Source organism: Orcinus orca, chromosome X, assembly GCF_937001465.1.
Source record: "Orcinus orca chromosome X, mOrcOrc1.1, whole genome shotgun sequence".
In the NCBI taxonomy this organism is placed as follows: Eukaryota; Metazoa; Chordata; class Mammalia; order Artiodactyla; family Delphinidae; genus Orcinus; species Orcinus orca.
The window spans coordinates 61,193,097-61,219,134 of NC_064580.1; the positions used below are offsets into that span (position 1 = coordinate 61,193,097).

Below are 26,038 nucleotides of genomic sequence, written 5' to 3' on the forward strand. Positions count from 1 at the left end.
ATCTCTCTATTATAGTGGTTCTCAGCTATGGTGTTGGGACATGCTGGTGGGTTGCTAGCAGTTGTGATACACACACACGTATACACACACATCCCACATACATCATATTTGAGATTTTGTCTGTGGCAAGATCTTGCTCCCTCTCTTATATTCTGATCTGCGTCCTGGTGTGAGAGAAAATAGGATGAAGCTAAAGCTAGTGCACATGGCATTCGTGTGAATACATCTGTCATGTACGTCATGACTGTTCTATAATACAACTCCCAGGTGTTTATCTAGGCTCTGCTTGCTTGAAAACAAGCAATCTAGTAGGGGGAGGCTCACAGTCGTGAGACAGGGCAGCCCATTGTATTCCAGGTAGGTGTTGGAAAGTTGTTCCTTGTTGAGCTGTCCTATAAATCATCCCAATGAGTCTTGGCTATGTAGAAGTCTAATTGTTCTTCCTTATGATAGCCCTTCAGATGCCATTCTTGTACTTTGGATAAAATAGAGACACATGGACAGGGTAATAGAGTGTTTTTGAGGCATATAATATAGATAAATGTGTAAATGGTCAGAGGACCATACCCAGCCTGTAGCAATCAATGGATCAATGTCATCCTGGCAAGGTGTCTCTAGGACATGTCATAGAACTCTGTGTTTTGCTCTGTCTTATTCAAAGAAGCAAAGTTAGGGTTTTTTTTTTTCTGTTATGTCCAGTGTTGGCAAAGGTGACTAAGGTGGGCATTCCTGTTGTTAGGAGTGTAGTTTGGCATACCTTTCTGGAAAGCAACTTGAAAATATGCATCAAAAGCCTTAAAAATATTCCTATCCTTTGGCTCAATAATTATACACATAGGTATTTATACTAAGGATATAGTCATTGATATGTAAAAAGATTTATAAATCTTTTTTGAGCATCAAACTATGTATCAGGCACTGCTTCTAGGTGCTGAGGATGCAATAAACAAGACAGGTAAAATCCTTGGCCTCATGAAACTGAAGACATTCTTGTGGAGAGAGACTCATAGTGACCAGAAAAACAAAATAATTTTAGATGATAAGAGATAAAAAGAAAATGTAGTCAAATCATAGAGAATGATGGGGTAGGAAAAGAGTACTTTGGACGAGTGTTTGGGAGAGGCCTCTCTGAAGAGGAGATATTTAAGCTGAGAGCTGAACAAAGTGAAGGAGCAAGTCAGGAAAAAAATCAGAAGAACATTTCAGGAAAAGGAAACAGTAAATGCAAAGACCTCAGGGCAGGAATGAGCTTGGCTTATCAAGGAACAGCTGAAGAGGCCAGTGAGGCTGGAGGATACTGAGAAGTGGGAGAGTGCAGTACAAGGTCGGGTCAGAGGGGTAATCAGAGGCCTTGTCAATCATGGTAAGATTTGGATTGTATTTATGTACCAGGATATTTGCTGCAACATGATTTTTAATGGCAAACAATTTCTTTCAAAACAATCTTAATATCTAACGTTAGGTGACCAGTTAAGTAAATTGACATTTCTACATGATGAAAGACTATATACAATTGTTAAATATTAAAAATCATGGTTTTGATTTTCAGATTTTATAAAGTACTATATATTATTCTCATAATGGGGGTGAGGGGGAAGATGTTTTAATGGTTTCTTTTACCCTCACAACTACACAACAATGGTGATGGTTGTCCATATGAAACAGACTCAAGGGCTTGAATTTAACTGTAAATGCAATATGAATCCACAAAGATATGACAAGGGAAAAAAAGCTACTGTGATTTAGGACTCATTAGCAGAACTATGGAGTTCATAACAAGGGAGGTGTTTGTCTCAATCTGCTTCACAATGGTCACACCACATTTAGAAAGTTATGCTCATTTCTGGGTGTCACAATTGAAGATGAACTTGGAGAAATTGTTATATAGCCAAGGTGGTGAGAATTCTTGGAAACCATGTCATGTGGTGAATCATTGAGGGAGCTAGGTATATTTAGCTTTGAGAGGATTTGGACAGAGTGGGACTGGGGAGTGAAAACGATGCTCAAGGTTTGAACATATATGCTGTGAAAGTGGGGTTAAATTGATTCCATATCATTCCAGATGGCAGAATTTGGTCCTGAGATCAGAAGTTATATAGAAACTGTTATCTCAGGATAAATAGAGCATTGGATAATAAGACCAGGGATGTTTGAGTGGGGCTTCATACATCAAATCAGGCTTTAGATGGTCACTGAGGTCTCCTCTGACTCTAATCCATCATTCTGAGAGCTCTGTCACCTATATTTGTTCCAAGCCAAACTATCCTTACTTTCTTCCACCATTTCTCTTACAACATCACTTCCTATAATGCTGGTCACCCACCCCCTTTTTGTTTAATTCCCTCTTTGTGAAGCACATACACACAGTGGACTCCTGAATGTGTGCACAAGGAAACATACTTATTGATAAAATGGGCTTAATATATGGAAAGCGCTTGTAACAGTGCCTGGCACATGGTGATGTCAGCTATTACTACTGTAGCCTTGTTGTAAGTGTGAAATATGGCACTATGAGGAGTATGGGTAAATTGTGGCATGCTCATAGTGTGAAAATGAATGGAACAGGAGCTACATGCATCAACGGATGATAAGATACCATTTATATAAAGTTTAAAAGTATGTAAGATAACTCCTTACATATTTTAAACAAAACTCATATGTGGTAAAAAAGAGACATGCATGGGATAATAAGCACCTAATTCAAGAGACTGCCCCTGGGAGGGAGGAAGGCAAATGGGATCAGGAAAGCATAGACAGGAGGCTTCAGTTCTATCTGTATTTTACTCATCAAGGGAGGGTTGGGGACATGAGTGGGGTTTTTTTCTTGTCTACACTTTTTATATGCCTAAAAAAATTTATGGGGCCCTAAAATAGGATATATCATTTCAAATAGAGTCTGACTGACCCAGGGTTTACTGAAACATTCTCTCCCTATGATGTCTGAGCTCCAAATTACTGGCTGACTGGCTTGCTTTTTTTTTTTTTTGCATGTTTATTGCACTATAATTGCTTTTACAATGGTGTGTTGGTTTCTGCTTTATAACAAAGTGAATCAGTTATACATATGTTCCCATATCTCTTCCCTCTTGCGTCTCCCTCCCTCCCACCCTCCCTATCCCACCCCTCCAGGCGGTCACAAAGCACCGAGCTGATCTCCCTGTGCTATGCGGCTGCTTCCCACTAGCTATCTACCATACGTTTGGTAGTGTATATATGTCCATGCCTCTCTCTTGCTTTGTCTCAGCTTACCCTTCCCCCTCCTCATATCCTCAAGTCCATTCTCTAGTAAGTCTGTGTCTTTATTCCTGTCTTACCCCAAGGTTCTTCATGACATTTTTTTCTTAAATTCCATATATATGTGTTAGCATATGGTATTTGTCTTTCTCTTTCTGACTTCACTCTGTATGACAGACTCTAGGTCTATCCACCTCATTACAAATAGCTCAATTTCGTTTCTTTTTATGGCTGAGTAATATTCCACTGTATATATGTGCCACATCTTCTTTATCCATTCATCTGATGATGGACACTTAGGTTGCTTCCATCTCCTGGCTATTGTAAATAGAGCTGCAATGAACATTTTGGTACATGACTCTTTTTGAATTATGGTTTTCTCAGGGTATATGCCCAGTAGTGGGATTGCTGGGTCATATGGTAGTTCTATTTGTAGTTTTTTAAGGAACCTCCATACTGTTCTCCATAGTGGCTGTACTAATTCACATTCCCACCACCACTGCAAGAATGTTCCCTTTTCTCCACACCTCTCCAGCATTTATTGTTTCTAGATTTTTTGATGATGGCCATTCTGACTGGTGTGAGATGATATCTCATTGTAGTTTTGATTTGCATTTCTCTAATGATTAATGATGTTGAGCATTCGTTCATGTGTTTATTGGCAGTCTGTATATCTTCTTTGGAGAAATGTCTATTTAGGTCTTCTGCCCATTTTTGGATTGGGTTGTTTGTTTTTAGGTTATTGAGATGTATGAGATGCTTATAAATTTTGGAGATTAATCCTTTGTCAGTTGCTTCATTTGCAAATATTTTCTCCCATTCTGAGGGTTGTCTTTTCATCTTGTTTATGGTTTCCTTTGCTGTGCAAAAGCACTGAAGTTTCATTAGGTCCCATTTGTTTATTTTTGTTTTTATTTCCATTTCTCTAGGAGGTGGGTCAAAAAGGATCTTGCTGTGATTTATGTCATAGAGTGTTCTGCCTATGTTTTCCTCTAAGAGTTTGATAGTTTCTGGCCTTACATTTAGGTCTTTAATCCATTTTGAGCTTATTTTTGTGTATGGTGTTAGGGAGTCATCTAATCTCATACTTTTACCTGTCCAGTTTTCCCAGCACCACTTATTGAAGAGGCTGTCCTTTCTCCACTGTACATTCCTGCCTCGTTTATCAAAGATAAGGTGACCATATGTGCATGAGTTTATCTCTGGGCTTTCTATCCTGTTCCATTGATCTATCTTTCTGGTTTTGTGCCAGTACCATACTGGCTTGATTACTGTAGCTTTGTAGTATAGTCTGAAGTCAGGGAGCCTGATTCCTCCAGCTCCGTTTTTCGTTCTCCAGATTGCTTTGGCTATTCGGGGTCTTTTGTGTTTCCATACAAATTGTGAAATTTTTTGTTCTAGTTCTGTGAAAAATGCCAGTGGTAGTTTGATAGTGATTGCACTGAATCTGTAGATTGCTTTGGGTAGTAGAGTCATTTTCACAATGTTGATTCTTCCATTCCAAGAACATGGTATATCTCTCCATCTGTTTGTATCATCTTTAATTTCTTTCATCAGTGTCTTATAATTTTCTGCAAACAGGTCTTTTGTCTCCTTAAGTAGGTTTATTCCTAGATATTTTATTCTTTTTGTTGCAATGGTAAATGGGAGTGTTTTCTTGATTTCACTTTCAGATTTTTTGTTGTTAGTGTATAGGAATGCCAGAGATTTCTGTGCATTAATTTTGTATCCTGCAACTTTACCAAATTCATTGATTAGCTCTAGTAGTTTTCTGGTAGCATCTTTAGGATTCTCTATGTATAGTATCATGTCATCTGCAAACAGTGACAGCTTTACTTCTTCTATTCCGATATGGATTCCTTTTATTTCCTTCTCTTCTCTGATTGCTGTGGCTAAAACTTCCAAAACTATGTTGAATAAGAGTGGTGAGAGTGGGCAACCTTGTCTTGTTCCTGATCTTAGTGGAAATGCTTTCAGTTTTTCACCATTGAAGATGATGTTGGCTGTGGGTTTGTCATATATGGCCTTTATTATGTTGAGGAAAGTTCCCTCTGTGCCTACTTTCTGCAGGGTTTTTATCATAAATGGTTGCTAAATTTTGTCGAAAGCTTTCTCTGCATCTATTGAGATGATCGTATCGTTTTTCTCCTTCAATTTGTTAATATAGTTTATCACATTGATTGATTTGCATATATTGAAGAATCCTTGCATTCCTGGAATAAACCCCACTTGATCATGGTGTATGATCCTTTTAATGTGCTGTTGGATTCTGTTTGCTAGTATTTTGTTGAGGATTTTTGCATCTATGTTCATCAGTGATATTGGCCTGTAGTTTTCTTTCTTTGTGACATCCTTGTCTGGTTTTGGTATCAAGGTGATGGTGGCCTCGTAGAATGAGTTTGGGAGTGTTCCTCCCTCTGCTATATTTTGGAAGAGTTTAAGAAGGATAGGTGTTAGCTCTTCTCTAAATGTTTGATAGAATTCGCCTGTGAAGCCGTCTGGTCCTGGGCTTTTGTTTGTTGGGAGATTTTGTTTTGTTTTGTTTTGTTTTTTTGTTTTTGTTTTTTGTGCGGTACGCGGGCCTCTCACCGCTGTGGCCTCTCCCGCTGCGGAGCACAGGCTCCGGACGCGCAGGCCCAGCGGCCACGGCTCACGGACCCAGCCGCTCCGCAGCACGTGGGATCCTCCTGGACCGGGGCACGAACCCGCGTCCCCTGCATCGGCAGGCGGACTCTTAAACACTGCGCCACCAGGGAAGCCCTGTTGGGAGATTTTTAATCACAGTTTCAATTTCAGTGCTTGTGATTGGTCTGTTCTTATTTTCTATTTCTTCCTGATTCAGTCTTGGCACGTTGTGCATTTCTAAGAATTTATCCATTTCTTCCAGGTTGTCCATTTTATTGGCGTATAGTTGCTTGTAGTAATCTCTCATGATCTTTTGTATTTCTGCAGTGTTCGTTGTTACTTCTCCTTTTTCATTTCTATTTCTATTGATTTGAGTCTTCTCCCTTTTTTTCTTGATGAGTCTGGCTAATGGTTTATCAGTTTTGTTTATCTTCTCAAAGAACCAGCTTTTAGTTTTATTAATCTTTGCTATCATTTCCTTCATTTCTTTTTCATCTATTTCTGATCTGATCTTTATAATTTCTTTCCTTCTGCTAAATTTGGGGTTGTTTTGTTCTTCTTTCTCTAATTGCTTTATATGTAAGGTTAGGTTGTTTATTCGAGATGTTTCCTGTTTCTTAAGGTAGGATTGTATTGCTATAAACTTCCCTCTTAGAACTGCTTTTGCTGCATCCCATAGGTTTTGGGTTGTCGTGTTTTCATTGTCATTTGTTTCTACGTATTTTTTTAAAAGAATGTATTATATTCAGTTATGTGTATCTTTTTTGTTGTTTTGTTTCTGTTTATTTATTTATTTTTGGCTGTGTTGGATCTTCGTTTCTGTGCGAGGGCTTTCTCTAGTTGTGGTAAGCGGGGGCCACTCTTCATCGCGGCGCGCAGGCCTCTCACTATTGTGGCCTCTCTTGTTGTGGGGCACAGGCTCCAGACGTGCAGGCTCAGTAGTTGTGGCTTACGGGCCTAGTTGCTCCATGGCATGTGGGATCTTCCCAGACCAGGGCTCAAACCTGTGTCGCCTGCATTAGCAGGCAGATTCTCAACCACTGCGCCACCAGGGAAGCCCTCTACATATTTTTTTATTTCCTCTGATTTCTTCAGTGATCTCTTGGTTATTAAGTAGTGTATTGTTTAGCCTCCATGTGTTTGTATTTTTTACAGATGTTTTCCTGTAATTGATATCCAGTCTCATAGCATTGTGGTCAGAAAAGATACTTGATACAATTTCAATTTTCTTAAATTTACCAGGGCTTGATTTGTGACCCAAGATGTGATCTGTCCTGGAGAATGTTCCATGAGCCCTTGAGAAGAATGTGTATTCTGTTGTTTTTGGATGGAATGTCCTATAAATATCAATTAAGTCCATCTTGTTTAATGTATCATTTAAAGCTTGTGTTTCCTTATTTATTTTCATTTTGGATGATCTGTCCATTGGTGAAAGTGGGGTGTTAAAGTCCCCTACTATGAATGTGTTACTGTCGATTTCCCCTTTTATGGCTGTTAGTATTTGCCTTATGTATTGAGGTGCTCCTATGTTGGGTGCATTAGTATTTATAATTGTTATATTTTCTTCTTGGATCGATCCCTTGATCATTAGGTAGTGTCCTTCTTTGTCTCTTCTAATAGTCTTTATTTTAAAGTCTATTTTGTCTGATAGGAGAATTGCTACTCCAGCTTTCTTTTGGTTTCCATTTTCATCGAATATCTTTTTCCATCCCCTCACTTTCAGTCTGTATGTGTCCCTAGGTCGGAAGTGGGTCTCTTGTAGACAGCATATATATGGGTCTTGTTTTTGTATCCATTCAGCCAGTGTATGTCTTTTGGTTGGAGCATTTAATCCATTTGCATTTAAGGTAGTTATCGATATGTATGTTCCTATTACCATTTTCTTAATTGTTTTGGGTTTGTTATTGTAGGTCTTTTCCTTCTCTTGTGTTTCCTGCCTAGAGAAGTTCCTTTAGCATTTGTTGTAAAGCTGTTTTGGTGGTGCTGAATTCTCTTAGCTTTTGCTTGTCTGTAAAGGTTTTAATTTATCCGTCAAATCTGAATGAGATCCTTGCTGGGTAGAGTAATCTTGGTTGTAGGTTTTTCTCCTTCATCAGTTTAAATATGTCCTGCCAGTCTCTTCTGGCTTGCAGAGTTTCTGCTGAAAGATCATCTGTTAACCTTATGGAGAATCCCTTTGTGTTTTTTGTTGTTTTTCCCTTGCTGCTTTTAATATTTTTAATATATTTTTTCTTTGTAATTAATTTTATTTTCTTTTTTTTTAAAGAAGTACTGTTTATTAATTTATTTTTTTATTTATTTTGGCTGCGTTAGGTCTTCATTGCTGTGAGTGGGCTTTCTCTAGTTATGGCAAGCAGGAGCTACTCTTCGTTGCAGTACACAGGCCTCTCGTTGTGGTGGCTTCTCTTGCTGTGGAGCATGGGCTCTAGGCACGCAGGCTTCAGTAGTTGTAGCACGTGGGCTCAGTAGTTGTGGCTCACGGGCTCTAGAGCGCAGGTTCTGTAGTTGTGGCGCACAGGCTTAGTTGCTCAGCGGCATGTGGGATCTTCCCAGAACAGGGCTAGAACCCATGTCCCCTGCATTGGCAGGTGGATTCTTAACCACTGCACCACCAGGGAAGCCCTGTATTTAATTTTTGACAGTTTGATTAATATGTGTCTTGGCGTGTTTCTCCTTGGATTTATCCTGTATGGGACTCTCTGTGCTTCCTGGACTTGATTAACTATTTCCTTTCCCATATTAGGGAAGTTTTCAACTATAATCTCTTGAAATATTTTCTCAGTCCCTTTCTTTTTCTTTTCTTCTTCTGGGACCCCTATAATTCGAATGTTGGTGCATTTAATGTTGTCCCAAAGGTCTCTGAGACCATCCTCAATTCTTTTCATTCTTTTTTCTTTATTCTGCTCTGCAGTAGTTATTTCCACTATTTTATCTTCCAGGTCACTTATCCGTTCTTCTCCCTCAGTTATTCTGCTATTGATCCCTTCTAGAGAATTTTTAATTTTATTTATTGTGTTGCTCATCACTATTTGTTTGTTCTTTAGTTCTTCTCACTCCTTGTTAAATGTTTCTTGTATTTTCTCCATTCTATTTCCAAGATTTTGGATCATCTTTACTATCATTATTCTGAATTCTTTTTCAGGTAGACTGCCTATTTCCTCTTTATTTGTTAGGTCTGGTGGGTTTTTGCCTTGCTCCTTCATCTGCTGTGTGTCTCCCTGTCTTCTCATTTTGCTTAACTTACTGTGTTTGGGGTCTCCTTTTCGCAGGCTGCATGTTCGTAGTTCCCGTTGTTTTTGGTGTCTGTCCCCAGTGGCTAAGGTTAGTCCAGTGGGTTGTGTAGGCTTCCTGGTGGAGGCAACTAGTGCTTGTGTTCTGGTGGATGAGGCTGAATCTTGTCTTTCTGGTAGGCAGGTCCACATCTGGTGGTGTGTTTTGGCATGTCTGTGGCCTTTTTATGATTTTAGGCAGCCTCTCTGCTAATGGATGGGGTTGTGTTCCTGTCTTGCTAGTTGTTTGGCATAGGGTGTCCAGCACTGTATCTTGCTGGTCGTTGAGTGGAGCTGGGTCTTGGCATTTAGATGGAGATCTCTGGGAGATTTTCGCCGTTTGGTATTACGTGGAGCTGGGAGGCCTCTTGTGGAGCAGTGTCCTGAACTTGGCTCTCCCACCTCGGAGGCACAGCCCTGATGCCTGGCTGGAGCACCAAGAGCCTGTCATCCACACGGTCATGTGGCTGTAGGTAGGAGGCCTCAGTTCCTTGCCACATGGATCTCTCCTTAGGGCTGCTTGAGTGTCCTCATGACATGGCAGCTGGCTTACCCCAGGATGAGTGATCCGGCCCGTGGTCCCCGGGACTGTCGCGGCTTTGGCTGCTGGGGCCCCTCCAGAGCCGGCAGCCTCAGTGAGGCCGCCCTCCGCTCAGGCTCTGGGGCAGTTCAGTGACGGCGGAGGGAAGATACCCCAAGCCAGGAGTTCCAGCTCTGTGGAAAGGCGGACTCCATTCTTGCTTGTGGGATCTTAGTTCCCCAACCAGGGATTGAACCTGGGCCCTTGGGCCATCGGCAGTGCAAGCTCCGAGTCCTAACCACTGGACCGACAGGGGATTCCCTGCACCAAACTACTTTTAAGCCAGATCTCCCCCACCCAACATTACATTTATATGGCTGATTTGGGGGAACTTAGTGCCAGACTTACATTTATCCCTGTTATAACTTTTCTGTCTGCTTCCAGCCCATAATTCCAGCCAGTCAAAATATTTTTGAATTGTGATCCTATTATCTTACATATTAATCATCCTTCCAGCTTTGTGTCGTTGTTACAGCTGATAAATATGCCTACCTTGTAGACTGGCTATGAGATTCAAATGAGATTTTGCATTTCTATATATGAAAGTACTCGGAAACTGTAAAGTGCTATACAAATGTAAATGATTTTATTTCATATCATCAGTGATTTATTAAAATGTTGAATGATTAAACTGCTGAGGACAAAGCCCAGGCCGACACTAAACAAACTGTAGAAATGTGAGTTGGATGAAAGTACAGCTGGGTAGATCTAAAGATACTGAGCAACTATACTCAGTCCTTAAATATGCCTAATTCTACTCCCATTCATCTCATAGTTCTTCACTTTGGCCATAAAATCACCATGAGGATCTTTGTCAGTTGCCCTGCATTATTATGGTATCCATCCAATCCATCTTTCAAGTATACTATCCCAAAAGTGTGGCATGACTTGTTCTTAGAAAACCTATGGGGGTTCTTGGTGATCATTGTTTCACTAAAGAGAGGACTGAGATAGAAGCTTAGTAAAGTTGATGGTACTTTCCAGTTTTTCTAGAATGGCCTGAGAATGAAGGGAAGGTACTTCAAACCTAGTCTTCTGACTCAGTAATGTGTCTTTCTACAAACCTGCTTTGCAGTGTTCCTGCAAGGGCTGGTGTGGGAACAAGCAGTGCGGGTGCAGGAGACAGAAGTTGGACTGTGGCGTGGACTGCAGCTGTGACCCCACAAAGTGTAGGAACCGTCAGCAAGGCAAGGTAGGATCGGTGCTGTCGTCCCTCACCATCCTTTCAGATCTCCCAGCAGTTTCTGTCCTTTTCTTCTACCTTCCTTCCTGAAAGCCAGTCTCCTGCACAGCCCTTCCCACCCTTCTTCCCTCTGCAACCAGAAAAAGACATTTCGTTTCTCAGTCCTTCTTCCTTGCTGCTAACCTGTCCACACAACCCCTTCAGAAGCCACAGCCTCTCCCAGGAGATTCCCAGATATGCAGTTCCCCACCCCTAGCCTTGGCTGTAAAATTTCTGTACAGTGTCTAAGGCACAAGCAAGGAACAGTAGAGCAAGCATTTACAGGCATACAGCCACGCAGGATCAAACTAGTCCAGAGGCTTAGCTGGAATTGTAAGGGCCACGTGCTGAGGTAGCAGTTTCCAGGAAGGAAGTTAATCCTTCTGACATCTTGAGACATTAGTTACTTAGACCTTCTCCATGGGAACCAGCTATTCCATGGCTCTAGGAAAAGACCCACAGGAACTTGGTCTTTCTGATATTCACTGTTCTGAGCCAAGTTAACTGTAATTGTTCTTACATTGCTCCCAGGGATAGCAGACTCAAGGAAATAAAATGTGTACTGAGAAGTGCAGCACCAAGCAGGTCAGATGCCCGAACTTGCCTTATGCCTACCTGTGCCCACGGCAAAAGCTCATTCCTACTGCTCTCTGTGTGATACACAGGAATTTTAGCAAGACTAGTTCACCGTGCATTTCTTAACCATCTATATGGGTGCAGTTTTGCCCTGGGTCGTCCATTAAAAAAACTTCTGAGGTAGGTAATCATTAGAGGACTAAAGTGGCAAGCTAGAGGTCAGGCTAAGAACTGTAGAAGTAGCATTGCAGAAGGACCTTCAGGATTCTCTATGTCCATGCTTTTCTCAATTTGGGTTCTAGAGTCCTATAGTGGCTCCATGGAAGTGCTTCCAGGCAGAGGAGTGTGGCCCAGCTCAGTTTGACCCCGTGCCAACCAAAGCAACTTGCTCTTTACTTGTTTATATATCGAGTTTCCTCTTAGAATTTCAGTTGGAAAACCACTGATCTAGTCCAATACTGCCATTTTACAGAGAAGGAAACTAAGGCCCAGAGATAAGCTTAAGTGACTGGGTGTGATATTATACAGCTGGTCATGGCAGCTAAGATTAGACCTCAGGCTTCCTGACTCTTAATCCAGTTCAGTTTCCATGACAACAGGCTATAATTCTAATCCAAGCTCTACCACAGAGTAGCCTTGTTACCTAAGCAACTTCTCTCTCTTGGCCTCAGCTTCCTCTCTGAAAGGAAGACCAATACAGGCAACACTCTGTAGAAATGCTAAAAAGTATATTATAGATTGGGGAGGGGAGAGGATTAATCAAAGAAATGACCAAGGCTCAGCCTTGTTTTAAACCATGCCTCATGATGTGTCCTGTGCTACTCTCCTACCCAGTCTTTTGCCTTCAGAGGCTGCCTTTGAGCACTATGACCTCCCCAAGCAGGGTCACCCTAAGACCTGCTTACACTGACTGATGAGGCCCTCAGAGCTGGTACCTCACTGGCTGAAGGGGAGCAGACTGATTGTGTAATCCTAGTAGCTGAATTTCTAATATCCCTGTCTGATTCTCAGGATAGCTTGGGCACTGTTGAGCGGACTCGGGATTCTGAAGGCTCCTTCAAACTGGAGGATCCCACAGAGGTGACCCCAGGATTGAGCTTCTTTAACCCTGTCTGTGCCACTCCCAACAGCAAGGTAGGTGGCCTAAAAGCCAGGTGTTTCCAAATGTATTAGTGTCCGTCTCAGCATTAGCACTGACAGAGAGCTGTGGGAGAAAAGGAGGTAAAGGTACAATCAGCTTGCTGGGAACTGGGAACTGGGAACCGGGCATCTGCTAGAGTCTGGTTTTTTCAACAGAGCTATTTGGGGGGTCACCTCATACCATTGGGAGTGTGCTAAACATTTGTAGTGGCTAGGCTGCGCTGAGCCTCTGTCCCTACCCCAGATCTAGTCATATAGCTGTCTCTGTCCTTCCTAGATCCTGAAAGACATGTGTGATGTGGAGCAGGTGCTATTAAACAACACGGCTCCAGGTGCCTCCTCCCTTGGCCTCCCAGAGTCAAAACATGTAGCAACAGAATCCCAAGAAAATAAAGCTCCAGGGAAGAAAAAGAAACGAGCTCTGGCCAGCAATACCAGCTTCTTCTCTGGCTGCTCCCCCATTGAAGAAGAGGCCCACTGAAGTTGGACTCATCATATCTGCCCCGGTCTGGCTTGGGAGATGCCTTCAGGTTGCAGCCAGAAGGGGTTTTTTTTCATGATTCCTCTTGATTTCAGGTTTCTTGCTGTTGAAAAAAGGAACAGCACGTTACTGAAAAAGAGGGAACCTTTGTTGGATGTTGGCAACTTCGTGTCCGGAGGGAACCTTTGTTGGATGTTGGCAACTTCGTGTCCAGAGCCCCTGACGACTACTCTCCTCTCCAGAAGGGTGCTAAGCTACCTGCTGAAGACAGAACCAACTGACCTTCCTGATGACTCATGAGGAACCAGTCCTCAGTACAATCTAGCTGTCTCTTACTCATGAGCAGTTAGGGCTGTGTCCCAGTGGGAATGAGACCAAGGCTGTCTTATCTTTAGGTTATCTCAGTTTCATGGCAGAGCCTAGCCTAGGTTGGAGGCCCGGCACAGATCTTCACGCCACCTCCAGAATGGCGCTGGGATCTTTCTTGTCTCTAAATTTCAAGTGTTTTAATAGTACAATCAATTGTCTTTCAAGTTGCTGAGGTAAATGAAATCTTTTTAAATGTTAATGTTAAGTAAATAAATAAATCTTAGCCCATCTGCTGTTTGGAAAGAGTCTTCTGTGCTAGCGGGAGAAATACAATTTCAACCTGTGTTCCTCCGCCCCTGGGAACGCTATTAAGGAAAGTCAGTGCAAGTGCCCAAGCCCCACTGCCTTGTAGCAGCCCTCATCCCCTGAGGGGAGTATGGAGCAGCAAGTCATGTGTCTTCATGTTGCTCTGTTATCTCAGGAGGTTAGAATAATGCTAGCAAGGCCAGTGGCCTGACCTTCACTGTAGAGGCTGCCTGACCTCCAGATTTAGGAGGAAGGGACCATATTTACCAAGCATCTCCATGTGCTTGCCACAATTTTATTTGCTCCTCACAAAAAAGTTCAAGGTGAATAGGTCTCATTTTGCAGATGAGAAAACTGAGATACAAAGATGTTAAGTCACTTCACTAAAGTCACAAAGTTAACGAGTAATCGAGCTAGTAGGACTTGAACCCAGGTCTGACACCAAAAGTTCTTAGCTGGCTCTAGATCGGCAGTGATGACCATTACTGACAGCCTGCGGCCTGATTTGGAGTCACCTGGGCATGGGATCGTACTGCTGCCCAGACCCCGGACAGGACTACACTTACACCCTGCTTCCTCCTTTGAAAGGGAAGAGGATGGGCACAGCTTACTCCTCACTCTGCATCTGGGTTCTTCATCTCTGCTTAAGGCAAAAAGGGAGCCAGCCCTGGCCCTGCAGCCTTCTCAGGAGTTCACAAGCCCTGAGCGTCATATCCATGCATTCTGAATCCCAGCCCCCTGCCCCAAACAAATCTCCCAAAGTACACCCCAGAATTTAGCACATGAAAGCCAAGACTCCTCCAAAATCCAACAGAGTCCAAGCAAAGGAAACTGAAGGACAACCTTCCTAGAGCGAAGCCTTCGGGACTAGGTGACCCTGCAGCCCTTTCTGGCCTCCTGCCAGCAAGCAGCCTTGCTTCTCTTTGCATTTTAATGCCGAGGGAGCAAGGGAGCCTTTGCCATTGCCAACTAGAGCCTCTGGATACAATGGGAAGGCAGAGAAGGAGGGGGCAGGCTCTTGGCCTAAGAGAGCAGGTCTTCCTTCTCACTGTTCCAAATCCAGTGCGTTTGGGGGGAGGGGTAAATGAACTTATTCCCAGAGAAGACATTCTTTCCCACCAACACTGCACTAGCCCCCAGGCATCGAGCCACTGCCTCAGCCAAAAGGTTGAGAGGGAAGGTCAATCAAGCCAGCCCCCAGTCCCTGGCCCACCCAGAGCCCTGTGCTTTAGCACTGAGCTGACTCTACGGCCTGCTGGCCATCCCTCCCCTGCTGATGGTGTGGTAAAAGTGTCTTTTATGTGTATTCATCTTCCAAAAGCCAGTGACCATACCACTATACACTCCTCAAATGATTCTTGGAAAGAGACGGTAGATGCCTTGGGGTCAAAGCAGTGAAAAAGATGCAAATCTCAGCACATCTTGAATGAGCATCTCCTTTCTGGGGTGAGGGGGGAAAGGGAAGGGCTGCTAGTACCACCCAGGCCCCATAAGGCCCACGGAGACCCCTGGTCCAGAAACTGGGTGAAACAAGAAGTGGCATGCAATTCTGAGTTCCCTTCTAGATGCACCTTGCAGAAGCAGAAGCAAGATCCCAAGAGGGAAGGGAGGCTGATGAATTAAGGCTATCCTCCCAGGGAGCTTGAGACTGGATGCTAGACTTCCTCGCACACATACACACCCCCTTCCAGGGGGCTGGCTGGGCCCCTTCTCCTCACTGCCAAGTTGCAAAGTTGTGTGGTCACCTCCCCCCAGCTTCCCGCCCACCCGCGCCCTCAGCCCTCAGCCCTCGCCTCCCTGAGCCGGGACAAAGCCCCAGCAGTGACTAAGAGAACAGGAGGAGGGACAGAGGGATGGGGAAAGCTGCACAAAGGAATTCCTCACCCCAAGCCCCCTGACCGACAGCGAGTAAAGAAGCAGATCTGCTCGCCCTCCCCCTTCCCCCCTCCCATCTTCCCGCCCGACCAGGCACGGACACCACAGGCAACAGAGCAGCTGCAGGCCTTGGGAGAGGACCCGCACAGCCTCCTGTAGGTGGCAACAGTGCCACCTGTTTGACTGGTGGGGGCTGAGCCTGGAAGAGGGAGGAGGCTGACAACTCGGAGAGGACCTGGGAAACAGTGCAGTGCACAGCAGAGGGCAGAGAGCAGAGCGGACCTGCTGCTGAGAAAAGGTGTGAGGGCTCGGGAAGGCTGGGGGCCACAGGCGGGAGTGGCAGGGCCGAGACCGGCTCCTGCCGGCAGGGATTGGGCCCAGGGATTGAGCAGCACCCCTGGTCAGCTCCCCTGACTGGAGTTTTCTGGCTGCTCAGATCCTGACCCTATCCTACAGACAGCTTCTGGAGGGAGGTGGGACCCTGGACGGCAGTGTCCGGGGTGCAGAGGCAGTACCCGAGGTACGGCTGGAGCCCGAGGCAGGCTACAACCACTCGGTCCCAGCATGGGAAGAGGCAGGGGACCGCCCTCTGGGTTGGCTTTTTCCTGGGAGGGGTGTCAGGGTGGGGAGAGGTTTCCCTCCCCCCAGCTTCAGCCCCCTAACTTCCATTCCTACCCCAACCCTCCTTTCCCAAGGCAAGCAGAGGGTAAGAAGGGCTGTTTCAGGAGCGGCCACACCCTCCTTTCAGCCACTGTGCAACCCCTAAAGACTCCACAGCTTCAGGGGAGCCCAGATGACAAGGCAAGGGGTCATGTTCCTCAGACCACACCCACTTTGGGTGTATCCAGGGGCTCCTTTACATACTCCAAATCACCTAGAAACCCATTTTACTGACAGCCACTAGTGCGCATGCACATACAAATGCTGACACAAATCCCACACCTTCTCATGTAGAATCAAAATCACACACCCAGCCTAGTCTGGGGATCAGTAAGCCAGCTTGGACTCAGCTTGACCTCAAAGCACAAGGTCCAAAGACAACCACAGGCCCCATACACACCTTTGCCCTGTATTTGTTGTACTTTCACCAAAGTGTCCTCAGAGGGTGGGGCCCCTGAGAAGGAAAAGGCGGGGACTGGGTTCCTGGCTGAGGTTGGGGGATGACTGGGCAAGAAACGACAGGACTGGGGTGAGAGGGCTTAGACGTTCCAGGTGTGTGCGGGCAGGAAAAAGTTTCCTTCAGAAGGTAGGGAGTGACCCAGGCAACCTGTTCTCCTCAAGATTTCCTCTTATTGGTAGTGCCCCCTTGCCCCTGGGAGGTGGAGACAGAGAATCTTTCAGTTCAGAGCTTTGTAATGTGTGCAATCTCTGTATCCATAGCAACTGACCAAATAGCCACTAGCCAGGCCTCCCTCAGCCCCAGGTCAGTCCTGGTGCCTCTCCTTCAGGTTACTCCTGGCTTCTATGGTGGAAGCCTCAACACGGGGCCGCCTGAAGTTTGGCCAGATCTGCCTCAACTTGCTAAACCGTGTTTGCCCCACCCCCAGGGAAGTTTCTCCTGAGTCCCTACCACAGGCAACCTCTCCATCCCCAGATAGGGATGCTGTTGAAAGGGGAGGAGATGGAGAGAGTGGGTGTATATCCTGCCAGGAGGCTAGACCTCTGGGTGTCCCACTGACTTTCCACATATGCAGATGAAAGGGAAAGAAAGACCCCGGAAACTGTCCCCTTTGCTCACCTCCTCATCCAATCTGGCACTTGGGGCCTGCCCTGTGACCTCCGTTGCTGAGCAGCGTCCCAGGCCTCTGCTCCTCCCGGGGCTCCTCACATATACTGGGAGGGAGGCTGGGATCTGCCTTCTGCCAGGGTCCCTGATAGCCAAGTGTCCCTTCCCCCAGGCCCTCACCATGGGTGAGTCTCCCGGCTGCTGCTCGGTCTGGGCCCACTGCCTCCACTGCCTGTATAGCTGCCACTGGAAGAAATGCCCCAAAGACAGGACACAAACCAACCAGGTGAAGTACGGATGGGGTGGGGTTGGGGGGCAGAAGTCCAAGGCAGAGGCCACTCGGAGGGGATAAGAAGGCCAGGTGTGTTCAGAGACAGCGGAGGGGAGGGGATAGGGAAGGAAGGGGCTTTCTCTCCCCAGGAGGAAAATCCCCTCAAACATGGAAAGAACTACCTGCAAAAGCGGAGCACCCCCATGCCTGGCAGGAAGCCCCCTTGAGCTGCCCTCTGTTGGGGACTCTGAGCTGAAGTGGGGATGGGCTGTGAGCTTCTCTCCTGCCCCTTTGCAGTGCGAATGCATCTGGTTTGGCCTGCTCTTCCTCACCTTTCTCCTCTCCCTGGGCTGGCTGTACGTCGTGCTCATCCTTCTCAATGACCTGCACAACTTCAATGAGTGTGTCACAGACCCCCTTCCTCAGCAGACATGTCAACCTACTCCCCACCTCGGGACTCCAGGGTGCTCGGTCATCCCCAGCCCTGCCTGGCTTGCCCCCTACCCAGCCTCCTTGAAAACCCCTCCGTGAAGTCTCCCTAGTCCGTGGAGCCCCTGACCCCCTGAAGGGCTTCCCCTCATTCCCTTCTAGCCCCCATCCTAGAGCCACCCAGCCCAGCTCCCCTCAGGCTACTATCGCTGCCCTTCCCCCACTCGGACACCTCCCTCTCCCCTCCCATAGATTCCTGTTCCAGCACTGGGGACACTGGATGGACTGGTCCCCGGCATTCCTGCTGGTCATCTCTCTACTGGTCACATACGCATCCCTGCTCTTGGTGGGTCCCGGAGCAGCTGGTCTAACCTTAGCCCTTCCTTCCCGCTCAGCTCTACCCTGTCGTTCTCACCCTGGCCACTGAGGGGAGGGGAGGAGGGAGGTGTCAGCCTGGGAAGCCCTTCTCTTGGCACCTCATGACCCACCACCTCTGCCCCCAGCTCCTGGCCCTGTTCCTGCGGCTCTGTGGCCAGCCTCTGTGCCTGCACACCACCCACAAGGTAGAGTGGGCATATGGGAGCAAGCGGGAGAGGGGTACACTGGGCCCGGTACTTAGCCAGTTCTTCTATCCCTGGGCACGAGCTCAGGACCTGAAGCCCAGTAAATATGTGCTGAGTGAAAGAAGGACAGTGGTTGAGTCAGGAGAAGAGAATGGTCCTGTTTTCATAGAGTGAGGGGCAACCCAGGCAGCCACAAGCCCAGGTTGACATGAAGATCCCTGGTCCCCCAGGTGCTGCTGCTCCTCATTATACTTCTTGTGGCCGCTGGCCTTGTGGGACTGGAGGTCCAATGGCGGCAGGAGTGGCATAGCTTACGTCTGTCACTGCAGGTGAGTGGCTGGTATCCAGGGCTTAGCGGGGGAAACCTTCGCCTGTGGCCAACCCCAGGACACAGCTTGCTCCCTGGTGCCCCGAGACTCCAGGTAGCTCTCAACTTCAAAAGTCAGGTCCTAGGGGGAGAAGGGGAGGGCTTCTAGGGAGAAGAGCCCTCCTCAACAGCTCTTGTCCACAGGCCACAGCCCCATTCCTTCATATTGGAGCAGTTGCTGGCATCACTCTCCTGGCCTGGCCTGTGGCTGATACCTTCTACCGTATCCACCAAAGAGGTGCCAACTCTACCCTCTCACACACCCTCACTGGCCATCAATGCTTCTGCCTCCTGCTGCTCCGTTCCCTGCACCTGCACTCTGCTTTCTGTCCCCAGGGCCCACCACTGTCCTTTCTCTATAGCCTGTCCCCCACTCCCCACAGGTCCCAAGATTCTGCTACTTCTCCTATTTTTTGGAGTTGCCCTGGCCATCTACCTGGTGCCCCTATTCATCTCCTCAGCCTGTATCATGGAATCCAAAGACTTACCCCCCAAGCCTGAGCTGATGGGACACCGAGGGGCCCCCATGGTGAGTGCTGGGCAGAATGCTGGCAGGGCAGGGAGGGTCTGCTCCTCTAGGCTGCTGTGACCAGGCCTGTGGGTTCCCAGGCTCTCACCCTTCCCTGCCACCTCCTCACCTTTCCCAGCTGGCCCCCGAGAACACCCTGATGTCCCTGCGGAAGACAGCTGAATGTGGAGCTGTTGTGTTTGAGACCGATGTGATGGTCAGGTGAGGGAAGCCGGGGTCCCCTCCCGAACCCAGGGACACAGCAGGGACGCTCCGGAAATGATGCCCCAGAGTTTGGCCCTCTGACTCCCCTTGTGCCTTCAGCTCCAACGGGATCCCCTTCCTCATGCATGATGAGCGCCTGACCAGGACCACAGATGTGGCCACTGTGTTCCCACACCGAGTCAACAGCCACAGTAGCAACTTCTCCTGGACTGAGCTGAAGAGACTCAATGCCGGGGCCTGGTTCCTACAGGTGAGGACAGCCTTCTGGAAGAGGCATCCATGGGCAGGGGCACTCGGGGGTGGAGTTCATTCATTGATAATCGTCTGCTGAGCCCCGTGTTGGGCGACAGGTATACAATCTCTGCACTCAGGTCATTCCCTCCTAGTAAGGAAAGCACCTAGGCAACAGGCTATCAGAATATGAAACCTCCAGCAAGAGCAAGGTCTTTACTGGGTAGAGAGGACAGAGAGGTCACTGTTGGGCAGGGGGAGCACAGGAGAGGATCAGGAGTGGTTTCACAGGAGAGGATGCCTGAGCAGCATATGAAGTGAGGGTAGTTTTTAAGATGGACAAGGCAGGGAACGGGAATTCTGGTCAGAGGGAAGAGTGTGTGTAAAGCCCAGAAATATGAAGAAACCTTTCCAGGGAACAAAAAGTGGCTCAGTGGGAATTCCCTGGCGATCCAGTGGTTAGGATTTGGCGCTTTCACTGCCTGGGCTCGGGTTCGATTCCTGGTTGAGGAACTAAGATCCTGCAAGCCGCGCGGCAAGGCCAAAAAAAAAAAAAAAAAACAATGAAAAAGTGGCTCAGTGGAAGTGGGAGACAAAAATGCATGGGAGTCGTGGGAGATGAGACTGGCCGGGGGCCGGGGGAGCAGAGGCTTGGTCTCCGGGGGCTTTGAATGCCAGGCCTAGAAGTGTGGACTTCAATCCTGCAGGTGATGGAAATTATTTAAAAGAATAATTAATTTGTTTAGTTTTTCTTTTCTTGATTACCAAAGTAATACAAGTTCCTTATAAAAAAAATTTTTAAAAAGTAAAATTTCAGAGAAATAACCTAAAATTGAAAAATCTCCCGTAATCCAACCCGTCAGTTGGATACATATTCTGAGGGATTAAGACATATCTGAGCGCTTAAGAGTAAAGGACGTCTGAGTTTGAATCTTGGCTTCACCACTTCCTAGCTGTGTGAGCCTAGGCAACATTCCTTAGGGTCTCTGTGCTTCATTTTCCTCAACTATAAAATGGGAATAATAACAGTACCTACCTTGTAGGATTATCGGGAGGACTAAATAAATTAATACACATAAGTGCTTCTAATGCTGCCTGGCACATAGTAAACATTTAATAAGTGTTAATAGCTCACTTTCTCCATGCCAGTGACTAGGAGGTAAGGTCATCTGTTGATTTCAAGGGGAGGAGAGGAGAGTGACAGAGGTTTGGAACAGCCACCAGGAGGAATGGGAGAGGGGACAAATCAAGAAAAAGTAAAAGGATGGCTAAGTGGCACTGAGAGCAAAAAATAGGACTACAGGGCTTCCCTGGTGGCGCAGTGGTTGGGAGTCCGCCTGCCGATGCAGGGGACACGGGTTCGTGCCCCAGTCCGGGAGGATCCCACATGCCGCGGTGCGGCTGGGCCCGTGAGCCATGGCTGCTGAGCCTGCGCGTCTGGAGCCTGTGCTCTGCAACAGGAGAGGCCACAACAGTGAGGGGCCCGCGTACTGCCAAAAAAAAAAAAAAAAATAGGACTACAGTGCCAACAGCCTACGTGGTGTGCTCTGCCCCCCGATTCTAGGGGTGGAGGGGGCGGACAATTGCAGAATTCAATGAGTTTGGGATTTGTGGGGCAGGAAAGGAGTTGACGGGGCTGTGGAAAAGTAGTTCAAGCTGCGGATGGACCATGGGTAGGGGAGGTAGGTGTGGCCAGAAAGGGGCTGATGGATTGGGAGGAAACCAAGGGGTCAAGATCCCAGAGGTCTCCGTGAGACCCAAGGGCAAGTGTAGTGAGAGTGAGGAAGTTAGGAGACCGGGAGGATAGGAGGTTGGGGCCAGAGTAAGGTATTAGAGGGTCTAAAAAAGGCCACAATTTGGAGAAAGGAAAAACCCTGGCTCAGCAGTGGGCCGAAGCTGTACACCAAGTGGGGGTAATGAGTGAAGATAATGAGGATGGGAGGATGGCCTGGAGGCTTCTTCTGGTCTTGAAACAATTTTCTTCTTCTTATAGAGGCGACCCTTCTGGGGGGCTAAGCAGCTGTCAGGCCCTGATCGGAAAGACGCTGAGAATCAGACAGTGCCAGCCCTGAAAGAACTACTGAAAGAAGCTGAAGCCCACAACCTTTCTGTCATGTTTGACCTGCGCCGCCCCCCACGAAACCATACATACCATGACACTTTCGTGAACCAGACACTGGAGACTGTGCTGAGTTCAGGGGTGCCCCAAGCCATGGTGATGTTGCCAGGACCCCAAGTGCTCCCTAGTGCCCCTCTCCCCTGCCTTCCCTAGGCCATGATGATAATGCTGAGGCTTCCCCCCGCCCCAGGGCCCCACCCCAGCTCATACAGCCCATCCGCAGTCAGACCTCTCTGCCCCTGTCCCCACCCCCGGAATCCCTAGGCCTTTGCCAGCTTCATGCCCATCCACCCTGAACCACAGGTCCTCTGGCTACCGGATGAAGATCGGGCTTATGTCCAACAACGGGCCCCCCAAATGCGCCAGATATATGGACATCTGGGAGGCCACAGCACTGAGAGGCCCCAGTTTCTCAACCTCCCCTATCAAGACCTGCCACTGTTGGATATCAAGTGAGTGCCAGAGGAAAGGAGCTGAGGGGATCACACGAGGCTTAATGGTGGGTAAGAGCCGAGCCTGGGAAGGCAAAGGCCATTCATTCATTCACTCATACAACACATATTTATTGAACACCTGCTATGTGTCAGGCACTGTTTATTGCAGGCTTTGGGGGTGAGACAGACAGACAACAAACCACTGCACAAAACATATGCATATTGGATAGTGATAAGTGATCTGAAGACAAAAAAATTGGGAAGATGTAGTAGAGATTGGGAGAGAGGGGCTAGGGAGGGTCACAGTAGGAAGAGTGGTTAAAGAGGTGGTGTCTGGGCTGAGACCTGACAGGTCACAAAGAGAGGACAATGGGAAGAGCTGCAGAAGAACAGGAACAGCAGCCTTGTGAGCGAGGGGAAGGCAAGGCTGGAGAGGTAGGCAGGGGCCAAATTGGGTAGGACCTTGTAGGCCACCAGAAGGATTTTAGCTTTCATTCTACACCAAAGAGATTGGTGCAAGAGAGAATGGATCCAGGGGAGAGAGGCGAGAGTCCCAGATGTGAGCTGGGCCCCAGAAGCTGACCCAGCCAGGAAACATGATAGACTTACAAACATGCAGTTGACAAGGTCTCTTATAATATCCTTGTGGTCAGATAGAGAAAAATGTGGACTGAAAGATAGCCCAGTTATCATATTAAGTATTTCAAGGAACTTTCCCCAAGTTGTCACCATGGCAGGAGACACGATATCAGATTTGGCCCTCCCCTTAGTCTTGTCCTGGTCAACATCGACTGCTGATCATGTTTCCAAAAGGCATGAATTGGTAATGAAAACACTGATGGGAAAATGGAGGCCCTGAAAGGTCTAAGCACTCCAGGATGACGGGCCAAATGTACCAGGATGAAATGCAACAGAGATACATGCAAAGACCTATATTTGGGGTCCAAAAGAAGCTCAACTGCACAAAAACAAGGGAGGGAGACACTGGCATTAGCAGGAGCATGTGTGAAAAAGACCAGGGCTTTGATTGAACACTGTGAATAATGAATGACACTGCCAAAAACTAGCCTGACCCTGGGCTGCCTTCACATGGGCATAGTGCCCAGAAGGCAGGAGGAGTTTTGCTCTCCTCGAGGCTGGTCCCAGCCTACCTGGGATATCACCTTCAGATGCAGGCTCCAAACTTCAAAAGGAACATAGGTAAATTGGAGTAAGTTCAGATTAGAGAGGTTTTTATGAGGAAGGGAATGATAAGCCAGGTCCCCAGCCCCAGTTGAAGTGACTGGGGCTGTTGGGCCTGGAGAAGAGGGGAATGTGGTCACTGCCCCTCAGACCTCTGAAGGGATGTCACGAGACAAAGAGGAGAGACACATTTGTGTGGCCCCAGACAGCAAAGCTAAGACCCGTAGGTGGAATCCACCAGGAGACAGAGTTGGTCAGGGGCTGCTATGCAAAGGCAGAACTGATGGCTCTGGGGAAGTGACACTGGAGATTCAAGCACAGAGAGGGGCTGTCTCCCTCCCATGCCTGGAACGCCATGATTCTGGATGTTCCCTATTTCTTCCCCTCCTCCACAGAGCACTGCACCAAGATAATGTCTCGGTGAACCTATTTGTAGTGAACAAGCCCTGGCTCTTCTCCCTACTCTGGTGTGCAGGGGTGGATTCGGTCACCACCAATGACTGCCAGCTGCTGCAGCAGATGCGTTACCCTGTCTGGCTTATTGTAAGGGCTCTGGGACTGTCACCCCTCCTCCTCTTTTCCCATCCCTGCTTCTCCTTAACCCTATCCCTCTCTTCCTTACTTATTGCCCCTCCTCCTCTCATATACTACCTGTGTCTGTATATGGGTCGCTCTGGCCACTGACAGGGGCTTTTTTCTATTCCCATAGTCCCCTCAAACCTACCTACTGATGTGGATCATTACCAATTGTGTCTCCATCCTGCTGCTTTTGTGGACCTTCCTCCTCCAACGGTGAGTGTTTTGTGCCCCAGCTTTCTGGGTCTTTATTCTCCCTAGGGTCCTGGTGATAGGGCTGATTCAGATTCATAAATGCTGCCTGGGGCTTGGGGTTTGGTCTGTTTGGTTCCTCGGAGATTCTTAGACCCTTCCTTATATATCCAATTGGCTTGAACCTTTTGGGAAAGGCAGTCTGGGGGAACTCGGGGTCAAAAGGTCGTGCTTGAAGCTGGCTGAACTCATAATGAGAAGCTTTTCTCCCTATAGGAGATGTGCTAAGAAGAGAGAGAGAGCCGGTAAGAACTTTCTCCCCTCACTTCATTTTTCTCCTCCTCTAGCCTTCCCCTTGCTCATTCCCTATATGCCCCTCTCCCCAGGCTTAGAAACAGCAGTGCTGCTGACCAGGATCAACGCTTTCATAATGGAGTAAACGCCCTGTCCTGGACCCCCACCAGCCAAAGTCCGAGGCCTGTCTGCATTGGCCAACAGCAAGGAGGAAGAGAGAATGGCCGAGGTGGAATGTTGGTGGGGTTGGCGTGGGGTGAACTTTGCCAATAGGAGGTTTTGAACTATGAGGGCCCTCTGCCCAGATGGTGGCATGCCCCAAGCTTCCATGGAATCTGTTCCCCTTGGGATTTTGACCTGAAGTGGTTAGGAAGACACTGAGTCACCAGAAGTTTCTCCCCAAATGAAACTAGAACAGAGGAAGAGACAAGGAGATTGCCAAGAGAATGTTTCTGATCTGTGTTCACGTGTTCTTGTGTAGAAGGCACAGGGTGTCAGGGACGGGACAGCTTGGAACAGACTGAAGGAGATGACAAAACGGCCTTTCCTGGAGAACTATAAGATGATGGAGATATTGACCTGGCTTCATTCACTGTCTCCCCTGACATATGCAATTTATCTAATTTCCTGCCTAGAGGCTGGGGGCCAAAGAGCCCATCTAGCCATGTAATTCTGTGCCTACAGGTGGCTTTTTGCTGTGCACAGTCTTTTCCTCAAGACACATTCGTTCCTGAATCTTGTCCGTTAATCGGTTATTCAGTGAATTGAATGCCCATTTGGCACAGTCTAATCTTTTCAGCGCTGGGGCTGGGTGGAGGATGCACCTTCCATCTAGGGTTGCATGTGACATGACATTCAGGGGTCATCATGGGGAGAATCGTGGGTTGGAGGTGGCAAGAGGTCCACCTGGGGCAATGAAGGGCTGCAACTGGGAAGCAGGAGAGCAGCCGCCACAGGGAGCGTTCCGGGTGGCCCAGGCGCGCTGTGCAGAGTTGCGCTGTAGCTCCACCTTGTGGTCACCTGCCCCAAGAGGAGGGCCGCGCCGTCGTCACCCGTGACGTATTTGCTGAATGCTACCTGTTTCTTGTGCCCATTGGGGACCTGTGTCCTTGACTCCGTATCCCGAGGGCATGGTCCGATTTCCACAAGTTTTCGCTTCTCTGGGCTGCGTGCAGGGTCAGGTTGCCGGGCCCACCTTCCCCTCGAGGAGCAAGGTCCCCGGTATGTTTGCTGCTCGTGAGCCCCTGGGATAAACAGTTAAGATGACCAGCGCGGAGCTGGCCTAGGATAAGCAGTCTGGTAGA

At 47.6% G+C, this 26,038-nt stretch overlaps 2 protein-coding genes across 8 annotated transcripts in view; both read left to right on the forward strand.

The window, feature by feature from the left end:
* The window catches only part of KIF4A (kinesin family member 4A), a 127,906-nt gene extending 114,182 nt beyond the window's left edge, over positions 1–13,724 (forward strand). For 2 of the 3 annotated variants that reach the window (XM_004275779.4, XM_033439109.2), the window contains exons 29-31: positions 10,784–10,900; positions 12,518–12,640; positions 12,924–13,724. In XM_004275779.4, the coding sequence (XP_004275827.1) occupies positions 10,784–10,900; positions 12,518–12,640; positions 12,924–13,127 (444 nt within the window). In that variant the 3' untranslated portion in view covers positions 13,128–13,724. The remainder of the gene's footprint in view (positions 1–10,783; positions 10,901–12,517; positions 12,641–12,923) is intronic. The other variant, XM_049704577.1, reaches the window with a different exon arrangement.
* A 1,934-nt stretch (positions 13,725–15,658) lies between these two features.
* Positions 15,659–25,513, forward strand: GDPD2 (glycerophosphodiester phosphodiesterase domain containing 2). 5 transcript variants are annotated; one of them, XM_004275776.3, is made up of 16 exons: positions 15,659–15,915; positions 17,516–17,629; positions 17,912–18,015; positions 18,296–18,389; positions 18,547–18,606; positions 18,837–18,935; positions 19,118–19,211; positions 19,357–19,502; positions 19,621–19,703; positions 19,806–19,956; positions 21,931–22,152; positions 22,360–22,508; positions 24,068–24,215; positions 24,382–24,464; positions 24,717–24,745; positions 24,827–25,469. In XM_004275776.3, the coding sequence occupies exons 2-16, from the start codon at positions 17,525–17,527 to the stop codon at positions 24,877–24,879; spliced, it is 1,620 nt and encodes a 539-aa protein (XP_004275824.1). In that variant the 5' UTR covers positions 15,659–15,915; positions 17,516–17,524; the 3' UTR covers positions 24,880–25,469. The 5 variants fall into 5 exon arrangements, 4 of the variants coding, with proteins under 4 accessions (XP_004275824.1, XP_033294997.1, XP_033294998.1 ...); XM_033439106.2 differs by having other exon boundaries at positions 15,772–15,915; positions 17,912–18,078; XR_004486489.2 differs by lacking the exon at positions 24,068–24,215 and having other exon boundaries at positions 15,772–15,915; positions 17,912–18,078; positions 24,827–25,513.
* The last annotated feature ends 525 nt before the right edge of the window (positions 25,514–26,038 follow it).